We start from the raw sequence: 12,798 nt of genomic DNA on the forward strand, positions 1-12,798 counted from the left end.
CACCTGCCTCAAAGTCCTTCCCTGCTGTCTACCCTCTTTTGCGCAGTCTGACAGTAGTGCCACCATGACATCTGCCTCAGACTCCTTCCCTGCTGTCCCAGCAGGTGGGCCAGATTCTGCACCCTCAACTACAGACCCCGAATCTAGCAGCCTGGCTCATCCCCTGAACTCATCACCAGCAACCCTCAGTAAGCAGGTGCTGGATGTCATTCTTGAGGCAAGGAGGCCAAGTACTAGAAAATCTTATTCAGAAAAGTGGAAAAGATACTGTTCCTGTAGCCAGTCTCAGGGAATGGACACAGCTGTTCACAGCCTACCTCATATACTAGATTACTTAATGGAAATGCTCCACGAAGGCCTATCCTTCTCTTCAATTAAGATTCATGCCTCTGTCATCTCAACTCATTATAATACTGTGCCACCCGTCTTCTCTCATCCTCTGGTGAAACAGTTCCAGAGAGGAGCCAAAAATTTAAGACCCCCCCCCAGGAGAGCTCCCACTCCAGCCTGGGACCTTAACTTTGTATTGGAAAAGCTCAAAGTTCCGCCCTTTGAACCTGTGGCTACAGCAGAGTTAAAATTCCTCTCATGGAAAACAGTTTTACTTCTAGCCATCACTTCAGCAAGAAGAGTGTCTGAATTGCACACCCTTACAGCCATGGAACCCTTCATTATCATCAATGCAGACAGTGTTTCCCTCAGGACTAACCCATCCTTTATGTCCAAGGTGGTATCTAGTGTGGCTTTAAACCAGTCCATTCATTTGCCAACCTTTTTCCCTAACCCTCAGAATAAAGGGGAAAGGATCCTACACTCCCTGGACGTGCACAGGCAGCTTAGGTTCTATCTGGACAGGACTAAGCCTCTCAGAAAATCTGACCAGTTGCTAGTCAGCTTTGCTGCAGGAGCAGTGGACAAGGCCATTTCAGAGCAAACCATTTCTAAATGGGATAGCACACTGCATCCGTTTCTGCTACAAACACCATGGGAAACCTACCCCACAGGGGATCAGAACACATTCCACGAGGGCTATACAGCATTTCTCAGGGGAGTTCCTACCAGGGACATACTGGAAGCTGCAACCTGGAGCTCTGTACACACTTTCACCAAGCATTACCACTTGCCTATCTTTTCTAAATCCAAATCCAGAGCTGAATTTGCCACAGCAGTCTTACAGGGCCTGATTGCCAGCCCTAATGCTTCTTAACTACCTCCACCCATCCGCAGCTTTGGGAATCAACCTAAATGTGATGACTGCAACAGTGAAACACGAAGAACATAGTACAGTTGTGTACACTTACATTAATGTAGATGTTAGAGTGTATTCATTGTTGCAGTCCTGGTTACCCTCCCTCCAGCTCCCTGTCTTCTCTTTACTTCTACCTGTCCTTTTTGTTTGGAATATCTTATATCATTGCTATTTGCTTTTTGCTGGGGGTGTTCCATACCGTGTTATTGTTTCCTGTTTTGGGGGCTCCTGACATCTGGGGCAAGAAAAACTGATGTAATGGCATCGGCTGCATGTTTTTTTACCCCTGACGTCATGGAAGAAGCAACAGCATACGACGCAGAAATCCCAAGACTCTGGTATTCAGGCCGACTGAGGACTACCTGCAGGCAGATAACCCAAATGTGATGACAGCAACAGTGAATACACTCTAACATCTACATTTATGGTAAGTGTACACAACTGTACTTTCCCTCAGGATAGGTGATAATCGGCATTAATGCCTGACTTAAATGTATGTTGATCCATCCAGTCCTCGATGCTTGTTTAAAGGTTTTTAGGGAAGGTACTCTGCTTGATGTGCAGAAGGGATGTGTGAGGTAAGAAATGTATTATGCTGTCCAGTTCTTACAGTTTATGCCATTTTAAAAAGCATTAGTTCAATTGTTTGATGTGTGAAATTTAAGTAGTTTGGAAATTAATGGGTCTTTTCTAGCTTGAAATGCTAATCAAAAATTGTCTTGCAGCAGTCTGAGAGAGACTTAAGTAGAAGGATAGAGATTTTAGCATCTTAGGATAGAACAGGTGGCTTAAACCAGACATTTTTCCTGTTAGGAATCTGAGGAGTTTTAAGTTGACAGGGTGCTTAAAAAGCATCCAAATGAGACATTGCATTCGATAATGGTCTGGTGAGGGAAAAGTAAATGGGAAGAAGGATGTCCTTAGACATAGATGCCACATCAGATAAGTTATGGGAGAGAGGATGACGTCCTGACTGCAGCTGAGACACGATGGTTGAAGAAAGCTTATTGTCCAGGTGGGGTACACAGGTCTTTAATAATGAGGTCTATTTTAAAAGGGACACCAGTGGTGTAAGAGGAAGGGAATAGAGTTCTTAATGAAGAGAACAATCACTTTAGACCTGTCTGAATCTGCCAGCTTAGTGACATGAGAGCATTTAGTTGTATGGTATGCGCATTTACTTGTGTAACATCGGTTTGGAAGGGTCAGGGCAAGTACAGGAATAGGGAAGCATTTCTTCCCAGCATTAGTAGCTGGACCTGAACAGTGGGCGAGTTCTAGAATGTATAGTATGGGCAGGTAGGTGCACATCAATTGAGTTGAAGACTGAGGGTTAAGTAGGTTCTGTAAGAACTGCACAAAAGAAAAAAATGAGAAGATTGGATTAGCCTGGTAGTCCTTGTCAGTTTTTGTGTATGTAACACAGGCAGCATAAATATATATAATTTGAAATGTGCAGTGCTTTTTTCAAATACATTCTGTACAAAAGCTTATTTCTGGAACTGCTTTGTGATATCATAGGTAATGCACAGTTTGAGTTTTAACATATTATGAATAGGATCATATGCTGCATCTTTACTGACATTGTGTCTTGATATTAAAAGGGTCCTCCCTCTGACATGCCGTTGTTTTTCTTTTTTAAAGACTGTTGCCTTGGATGGTACATTGTTTCAGAAGTCTGGTGTCATCTCTGGAGGTGCCAGTGACTTGAAAGCTAAAGCCAGACGTTGGGATGAAAAAGCTGTGGACAAACTCAAAGAAAAGAAGGAGAAACTTACTGAGGAATTAAAGGTATGAACAAATTATGATTAATGTTATTTGTTATAGCCTAGTTTCTGGATATTTAGAATAAATCAATATTTTTTGTCCCTTAATCACTTTGATTCTGTATGTTATCTCAAGTACTCCCAAGATTTAAAATATCTGAATTGAATGTTATAACTAATGACTTTTAACTTATCTTGGATGATGGTATAATGTTTATGTTTTTATTTGTACTCACTGTCTTGAAACAAGCTTTTTGGCTGCGTAACACAGTGAGTTAAAGTCTTGACTGTGCCCCAAGTCATCCAGGATTAGCATAGCAGATTCAGCAATGGAGGAGCCAGCAAGAGAAGGTAGGAGTAACGTACCTGACACTGGCTTACCCATTTTTGGGGCTGTGGTCTTGTGTACTGCAGTGCTGACGTGTACTGGAGGATGGAAGGAGACGCTTAATATGGCAAACTGTATTCACTCATTGAACTTATTTGCAGATGTGTGAAGTCATTCGTGTCCATGGTAATGTGTGGCAGACCTCTTCCTTCAGTGGCAGCTGTCATCGGTTTGTCATCCACCAACAAGCTAGCTATGGTTAATGAATGGCCCTCCAGCACCTTAGTCTCCACCCCACCCACCCACTGTCTGAGGTAATGCTGTGTTGCCTGAAGGTATTCATAATGGAGGGAACTAATCTGCCTGTAGTGTGTGTGAGGTCAGGAATGAGGGGGCAAAAACAAAAAATCTTGAGCTATATTTTTATTTCTGATGCATGTTGAGAAGGGGGTGGTTTTCATTTTCAATCTCAGTCATAGTTGGCAGTATGAAACTTGTAATGCCAGAACCTAGAAAAAGCTTGATAATGCAGATCTGTGGACTTGTATCCTTTACTTTTAAATGAAGTTCTCTTAACTCATCCAGAACTATTGTTAACTCTTGTAAGCTTGCTGTAAAGTAATAACAGCAATATTTCATAGAAGTAAAGAACTTCTGAGATGTAACTGTATCACTTGTTTTTGTTGATATTTTTTAGTCTAACTTATAATCAGAATTTCTACAATGTTTTTTCTTTAATTTCTCATATAAACTATGTGTGTAACATAACCTTGTATAATCTGTATGTGGAATATAATATTTGTATAATCTGTATGTGGAGCTTTTCTCCCCAGGACTCCATTGAAAACGGGTTCTTTAGGTCCAATGGACTATCCTGGTTAAACAACTGCAAATAAATAAACTGCATGGTTGTAGTCATTTTTTTACTGTAAGATTGTGATAATGTAATAGGGCAGATGTAAGAGTGTTGAAAGGGTAAGGCAGCATACGGAGTTTAGTATAAGGAAGGAATAAGCATGCGGTAGGTAGTAGTAGAAGCAAGAGTGTGTTAAGTGTCTGTCTGAAGGAGTCAATACAAACTATTTGGCTAGGTAAAGAACTGAACCAGAAGCAAAAAATAAATATAAAAATAAAGTGTACAGTGGATTTGAGTAGAGGTGAAGAACTGGAATGTTTTTTTTTCTAGTTGTGATATGGAACTGTAGCTTAGGGATCTGAAAATTAGCAGAACCTATAGGATTGTAATGTTAGAAGCTGAGGTACTTCAGCTGGAGAGGATGACTTGCAAGCTGTCAGCCTGCATCAGTCATTTACAGTCAGGCACTTGTGGATATAACAGATGTGTTGAGATGTAATGCACAGGGACAGGAGGGAGAAATGGAAGACTAAGCAAGAGAAGGCGATATGCCATCCATTGTAGGCTTAATCAGCAGTACCCTAAAAGGAGGGCACTAAAAGGTGAGAGAGTAGTTCAGATGTCTTTGTTAGGAGGTGATCCACGTGGGGCAATGTAAATAGAATATCTTCAGCCAGAAGTGTGCTAAAGGAGATGGAATAGGGGAACGTTGGAGAAAAGGAAGAAAGGGAGAGGAGAATGGAAACTTGAGATCTGGTTGACATTTGTAGCCAGTGACTCTTGAAATTAACTTATGGGATCTCAGCCATTCATTTATTTGAAGTTTGAATTTTGCTAGGATTTTGCACTGTCTAATATGTTTGAGAAGCTTGTTCCATAAGTGATGTAGGTACTGGTTTATGAATTTACCCCTGAAGCAGGACTTTTCAATGAACTTTCTTCAGGGCTATTATCAACAGAGTTTTTTTTTTTTTTTTTTTTTTTTTTTTTTGTGGAAAAGGAAATTGCAAAGAGCTTGGAAAGCAAGGCACAGATCACCACACAGATGTTTATAGTCTAGAGATACTAAGGACAGGGTTTTAGTCTATCCAATTAACAGCAGATGTTGTTGTCCCATCTCGCCTTCATTCTTGTTAGTTGGGTTTTGAGCCTATTCTCTGCTCCGACTCGGCCGATTTATTGTAGCTCAAGAGCTTTTACTGGCTCGAGACTGACCCCTATCCCAACATGCCTAGCGGTAGCTACCTAGATCTCGTTTGACGCTTGCAGCTTCGAGATTATGACTACTGGCTCAGGCTAAGTACTTAGTTTTTTCACATATAGTGTTATCCTTTCCAGCGTTTTAGAGTGTATATTTATTCCCTTTTAGTCTAACAACCTTTTTTCTACTTGTTGGGTGTTCTTGGCCATCATTTTCTTCCTCAGGCCATGCTTTCCCCTTTGAGCCCGTTTAAATTAGAGGGTTCTTTTTCTTCTTCCCCACCCTTTCTGAGTAACCATTTAAGTTAGTGGGTCTCCTATTGAGGGAGTCGCCGTTTCAGTTAGAGGCTCTCCCCCTTTCTTTTTCTTCTCTTTCCTTTAAAAAAAAAAGATATCCTTTCTTGTTGTTCGGGCTAGCTATTACAGCCTTGTTAGTAGTGTTAGTTATTGCGTGCTGTTAGCTGTTACAGCCTTGTTTCTCGCTGTGGTATTTTTTGTTTAATTATCAACTATGCAATAAAACTGAAAAAACCAACTAGGAGAAACGCAATGAAGGGCATACAGTCCAAAATGAAATCGTTTCTTCCAACAGAATAAAACGATCACATCCAATAACAACATCCAAGGATACTTAAAATAGAAGAGTTTAATTCATGTGCACGAATACAATGGTGGTAAGCGCTTTCGCAAACTGCTTCATCATGATGGACTGTATGCCCTTCATTGCGTTGCTCCTAGTTGGTTTTTTCAGTTTTATTGCATTGTGGTTCACTCTAGGAGCATTAACCCCACGTGAAACTACAGTTATACTTGTTTTAATTATCAACTATGTCGAAAGAGTCGAAACCCTCTGGGTTCAAAAAATGTGACTTATGTTGCCAAAAAATGTCCCTTACAGATGGGCACACGAGTTGTGTATACTGTTTAGGGGCTGTTCACCTGCAGGACTCATCCTTTGTCTGTCATGCTTTCAGTTCTGCAGGAGAGAAAGAACAAGTTAATTTTGCTTGGCCTTCTGAAGAACCCTCAAGATTCTTCGTCTCAGGGTCCTCAGCCAGCTAAATTGTCTGAAAAACCTACTTATCCATCCTCATCAGTTCCAAGTTCGGTAGAGTCTAAATCCTTTGTCAAACCTTCAGCTCTGATGTTTCCCAGTGTTGGCTTTGACAAAGCTAAGTCTCCAATGGCTCCATCAGTGTCCTCGGAGCCAGTCCGGACCCACAAAAGAACAAGGTCTCCTCCTTTGGAGCCGGTATGCTGTGCTTCACAATCTCCTGTGCTGCAATCTGGAGTGGGCAGTCACCGGTCCTCTTCGCACTCCTCTCGGTCCTCCAGGCTTTTGGATCTTGACATGGAGAATGGTCAATAGGCTCCTCAAGTCTCGGGCACTTACCAAATTGCTTTTGAGCCCAGTCCGTAAGGAATTGGCTCCTTCGGCCTATCCACCTTCTCCATCGGTTCCTCCTCCAACTCTCTTGAGCTCGGTGCCGGAGTGTATGGAGGTCGTGGTGGTGGATCCATCGGCTCCAGTTACTTCTCCTTTATCTGTTCTGGCACCCACTCCGATCTCCTCGATGTCTGCCCATTGAGGGATCTGGACGCCAAAGCTCTCTTAGCGGCTCCGAGGGGGGAAGTGGCATCAGACCCTTGTCCAACCCCGCTCTCCCTCTCGGAGCTTCAGCACAGGTGAGCTCGACTCCCACATCAACCTTTGAGCCGTCGATCTCGGTTTGCAGGAGATCTCTGTACTCTTCAGAGCAAGAGGCTCCCTCGACTTGGGACCGTGGCACCTTCGAGGTGATGAGCATGCCGTCTCCTGAGACCGCTGCACCCTCGGCTCCATTGGCTCCTTCTCCCCTTGGTGCCTGTACCTGCCTTTGACCCTCCTCCTACCTCCAAGCGTAGGGAACCTGTGTCCCAGGAGCCACATTGGGTGACCCCATTTCTTCTGAAACCTCCCCCGAACACTCGGAGGAGGTCCCTCAGAAGAAAAGATGCGAGAGGAAGCCTCTGGACTCCCCTGAGTCCATCACTTAAGGCACAGACTTGGATGAATCGGAAGGGTCCCCCTCTGAGGATGTCTCCTTTTCGAACATCTTGGAAATCCTTAGAGGGGTGGCTGGAAGTCCCTAGCCCCTTCTGAGGACGAGTCTGTCTACCTGGATGCATTTGGTTCCCGACCCTCCACCTCTTGGGTGTCTCCACTTTTTGACCTACTTTTGGATGTAGTGAGTTGAAAGGCGTGGAGCACTCCAGAGACCATGGAACCAGTTCTGAGGAGACCGAATAAATTTATAACTGCACCCGAGGACAAATCCTTCCTTTCCAAAGGGGTCCCTGTGGTGGCAGCAGCCACTAAGAAGGAACTTGCAGAAGCTTCATCTGTCCATCCACCGAACAAGGAGTCCCGTACGATGGACAGGTATGGGAAACGTATGTTCTCTTCACCGACCTTTACTCTCAAGTTGCTGAATTACTTGTCCCACTTCACACGACTTCAGAGAGATCTCCTAAAGGAGTTAGGAGATACCCTGCAGGATCCTACAGTTGAGGGAGTTACGAACAGGGCGGCTTCCAAACTTGTGACCTTGACTTCAGTGGTTAACCCCTCCATGAGGCTCATTTCTTATGCAGCAGCTGGAGCGAGTAGGGCAGCAGGTACCGCAGTTGCTTTGCGGAGACACTCCTGGATGTGCCTTTGTCAGTTTGCGGAACCTTTCAAGTCTTTCTTAATCCAATACTCCCTTTGATGGCTCGTCCTTGTTTGGGCCTCAGGTAAAAGAGACTGTCACCAGGTGTGAACAGGATGGCAAGACGCTCTCTGCTGTAGGAGTCCGTTTTTCCTCTCCATCTAGACCCTATCCTAAAGGTTAGAATAGTGGAAAGATGTGGTTTCGAAAATCCCAGAGAGCCTCGCCTGACACGCGTGGAGATTTTTCCCCTAGGGGCACAGGGGGAAACAAAAATGAAAGACGCCAGCCTCGTGGAAGAGGGGGTCCGCAACAGCAGGGCGACAGATAGTTCCCTGCTAGGCACTTCAAGCACTCCTGAAGGGAGGGCTGACTGTCCGCCTCTGGAGGCAGTTGGGGCAGACTATCACTGTACCCAGCAGCCTGGCAAACTATCATGAAAGAAGCATGGGTACTGTCAATGATATCCAGGGGTTACAAAATTCCCTTTTCCCAGTTACCCCCCTCAAGAGAAAAGTGTTCTATCCCAGATGTTCCGCCCAGTCTTTGGGATCAAGCAATCCTAGAGGTACAAAGATTGCTAGAAAAAAAGAGCCATCCAAGAAGTCCCCGCAGTCCCAATCAAATCTGGAACTTACTCAAGGTTCTTTTTAGTTCCAAAAAAGACAGTGGGACTGGAGACCCATTTTGGATGTCAGCAAGCTAAACAAATCTGTAAAAAAAAGACGAAGTTCCGGATGGTAACACTGCAGTCCATTCTTCCCTTCTTGGGGCAGGACAATTGGATGTGCGCCATAGATTTCCAGGATATGTACTACTACATAAAAATGGACAGGCAATCCAGGAGATTTCTGTGCTTCCGGCTGGGAGCCAGTCATTATTAGTTCAGAGACCTGCCCTTTGGTCTCACCACAGCCCCCAGGGTGTTCACCAAGTGTTTGGCAGTGGTCACGGCTCACCTGAGGCGTCTAGGATTCCAGATGTTTCCATATCTAGATGACTGGCTCCTCACTGCTACCACCGAGCATCAACTAATCAAAGCACAGGACTACACAATTCAAACTTGTTCCTAGCTAGACATCTCCATAAACTAAGAAAAGTCTGCCTTGCCTTGTCAGTCTATTACCTTCATAGGAGCAGACTTGGATACAAGACGCATGATAGTGAAGCTGCCTCAAGACAGGGGTGTCAACCATTCATCAGCAAGTTTCTTTTCTCACAAAGAAGACGAGAGTTCAGGCAAGAGAAGTGTTACAAGTCTTGGGCTCAATGGCCGCAGGAATTACACTAGTTCCTTCGGCACGCCTCCACATGAGGATTCTGCAGTGGCTTCTTTTCTCTCCGTGGTCTTTGCAGGATTTACCAATGACGCACATGATCTTGATCACGGAAACTTGCAAAAAGTACTTAGTGTGGTGGTGTGTCTCCCCCCTGGTGTCTCTGGGCAGACCCTTTCTAAACCCCCATCCAGTAGCCACAGTGACCACGGATGCCAACCAGATAGGGTGGGGAGGCATTATCTGGGACAGACTGTCCAAGGAATTTGGCATCCTCACGAGTACCATTTGCACATCAGTTTTCTAGAGATGAGAGCGGTGCTTCTGACGTTGCAGGCACTTCAAGACTCTCTACCTACCGGGACCATTGCAATTCAGACAGACAATATGACAATGGTATGGTACATCAAGCAGGGCGGGACCAGATCTTACCTCTTGTGTCAGGAGACGCTTCGAGTATGGCAATGGGCGATGTCTTCCCACTGTTTTCTGATTGCGACGCACATTCCCGAGAAATCCAGCGTGATAGCGGACAAGCTCAGCAGGGCTATCCTCATGCCTCACTAGTGGTCCCTGAAGCAAGTAGTCACAGACTTGATTTTTCGCAAATGGGGCCAGCCATGCTGCGATCTTTTTGCCACTCCCCTCAACAACAAATGCAGCAGCTACTTCACCCTAGTTTCCCCTCTAGGACAGTCACCCAGGGATGAGCTTGTTCATGATTGGCCTCAGGGACTACTCTATGCCTTTCCACCTTTCCCTCTAATTCCAAAGGTACTTAAAAAAGCAAAGTCACTGGGTTGCAAACTCATCCTCATTGCTCCTTACTGGCTTCATCAGATATGGTTTCCGTTTCTCTGCCATCATCTTCAAGTGGAGCCTTGGATACTGGACCCAGTTCGGGACCTCCTGATGCATCAGTCGGGCGGGCTCCATCCTTCCCTTTAAACTGACTGCTTGGTTTCTCCACTTCCAGTCTTTGCCAGGCTCCCCAACATTTCCCTGGCTATACAACACATCTTAGTGTCCTCTCACAAGCCCACTACCAGGAAGATTTACACTAGCAAGTGGAAGAGGTTTTCTTATTGGGCGAAGAATAATTTTATTGATCCCTTCACTGCTCCTGTTCACAAGATTCTTGATTTCCTGGCCGAAACCTTTGAACAAGGGGCAGCTGCAGCTTCTATTAGGGTCCAACTAGCTGCCATCTCCAATTTTAATGTAGGAGACTTGGGTTCTGACATCATGTCTCATAAGTTGTACAAAGCATTCTTATGAGGTACAAGTCTTTTATGGCCCCCGGTAAGAGAACCCCCCTCCCCGGGACCTTAACTTGGTTTTAGCTTTTCTGGATGTTTTGTGTTTCACTGTTGCAGTCATTACATTTGGGTAATCTGCTGGAAGGTTGCCCTCAGTCGGCCTGATTAACAAAGTCTTGGGTCCTGCGTCGGTTGCTGTCCCTTCTTCCATGATGTCAGGTCGTCAGGGGTATAAAACATGCAGCCGATGCCATTACATCAGTCTTTCTTGCCGTGCGGTGCCCGTAGCAGAAGCAGTTTGCAAGTGCCGGTCGGCCGACTCTTGAAATTTTCATTTTCGAGGTTCAGAACCAAAGTCTTCAACTAAAAAGCTAAGTACCCCATTGGGGAAACTTTTTCTTGCTCCTTACCGATGTCAGTAAAAGTTAATAATTGCATTACTTGTGGGAAGCAAATACCTCATAAGGATTTTCATTTGTACTGTATTCCTTGCCTAGGCCCTGACCACAACGTACCTTGCTGTCGGTTTTGTGCTAAATTTAATCAATGCACTATTAAATGTCGGTATATTTTTGTTTCTAAATATTTTGGCTCTCGCTTTAATTATCCAGAGATGTCGTCGGTTAGCAATCTGACTACTGGAATTCCTAAAAAACTCAAAGAAAAAGACAGAGACAGGCCGTCAAAGTCCAAAACTGACGACGCTTCTCCTAAGCCAGTCGCCAGTTCGCCAGTACTCAGGCGCTTTCGCAGCTCCTGATACCCGCTACTTTTGATTCGCAGGCCTCTACTGAGACCCATTCGGAGTCCGGTATGCCGCAAGATGCTTCAATTATGGAACCCGTGGATGTTTCTACCTTAGATGGGTCCAGAGCCGCTGTGCAGGCACCTGCTTCTGAGGGTGGTTTCAGGCCTACAAATTTGTATATTAGACTGACGCCATCTTCAAAACTAAGGCCAAAAATCTAAATCTGTGTCTAAAAAAACAATGCCTGGGCCACATGTGCAGGCCCCCTATGCCTAAAAAAACAAATGATCAAAATGGCTGAAGATTTAATTACTCTGATTAGGGGTAGCGAACCCCCCCCCCCCTTCTAAGAGGCCTAGGCAAGACATTGATTATGAATCTTCTGAATAGGATTCTATTTCTTCTGACTCTTCTAATGAACAGGATTTGTCTATACCTACTTATGAGGACTCTGATGCAGAGGATTCCATTCCTTCTGCTTCTCCTCCTGAAGATTTTTCTTTTGGGGAAGCTTTACATACTTACGGGAACATTTCCACTGGGAAAGTCAGGATTTCTCTGAATCTAAAAAGAGACTTATGGATGTTCATCGTGTTACACTGCTGCAGTCATCACTGTTGGGTTATCCTGCTGTCAGGCGGTCCCGCAGTCGGCCCGAGTTCCAAAGTCTTGGTCCGGCGTCTGTTGCTGTTGCCTCTTCCCTGACGTCAGTGCGTCAGGGGTATACAAGATGCATCCGACGCCATTTTCTTCAGTCTTTCTTGCTGTGCGGTGCCCGAAGCAGAAGCAGTTCGCAAGTGCCGGTCGGCCGACTCCTGAGATTTTCAAATCGAATTTCAGACCGAAGTCTTCATACAGCTAAGTACCCTGTTGGGGAACCTTTTCTTGCCTCAGTCCGATGTCAGAAAAAGTTAACAATTGTATTTCTTGTGGGAAGCAAATACCTCATAAGGACTTTCATTCTTTTTGTATTCCTTGCCTAGGCCCAGACCACGACATCACAGGTTGTCGGTTTTGTGCTAGGTTTAATAAACAAACTATTAAACGTCGGTTTGATTTCGCCCGACATTATTTTGGTAGGAAATTTAATTATACCATGCCGTCGGAGCAACCGACGACCAGAATGCATAAAAAACACAAAGATAAGGACAGGCAGCCGAAATCCAAACCGGACTCCAAGGCCTCTGCTAGGCCAGTCGCTGGTTCTTCGGTTTTCAGTGAGGCGCCTACGCAGCCCTTGACAACCGCTGATTTAGAACCCCAGGCGACATCTGATTCACAAGCGGAGATTACTAGGCCTCCACAACCTATACCTTTAGGCCCTTCCGACTCCATTCCTGAAGGAGATTCCGGTGCAGTTGAAATGCCTTCAGTTGCTGAAGGTGTCTTCAGACCGACTACATTCACTATTAAATCCTATGCAAA

The 12,798-nt window shown here is 44.9% G+C and overlaps 1 protein-coding gene across 1 annotated transcript in view; it reads left to right on the top strand.

Annotated features, from left to right (window-relative positions):
• SMC1A (structural maintenance of chromosomes 1A) overlaps nucleotides 1-12,798 on the top strand; it is a 1,753,330-nt gene that overhangs the window by 659,907 nt on the left and 1,080,625 nt on the right. Inside the window, exon 15 of the mRNA XM_044060554.1 lies at nucleotides 2,894-3,040. Within this exon, the coding sequence (XP_043916489.1) occupies nucleotides 2,894-3,040 (147 nt within the window). The remainder of the gene's footprint in view (nucleotides 1-2,893; nucleotides 3,041-12,798) is intronic.

Source organism: Protopterus annectens, chromosome 1.part0, assembly GCF_019279795.1.
Source record: "Protopterus annectens isolate FY-2018-M chromosome 1.part0, PAN1.0, whole genome shotgun sequence".
NCBI classification, from domain to species: Eukaryota; Metazoa; Chordata; order Ceratodontiformes; family Protopteridae; genus Protopterus; species Protopterus annectens.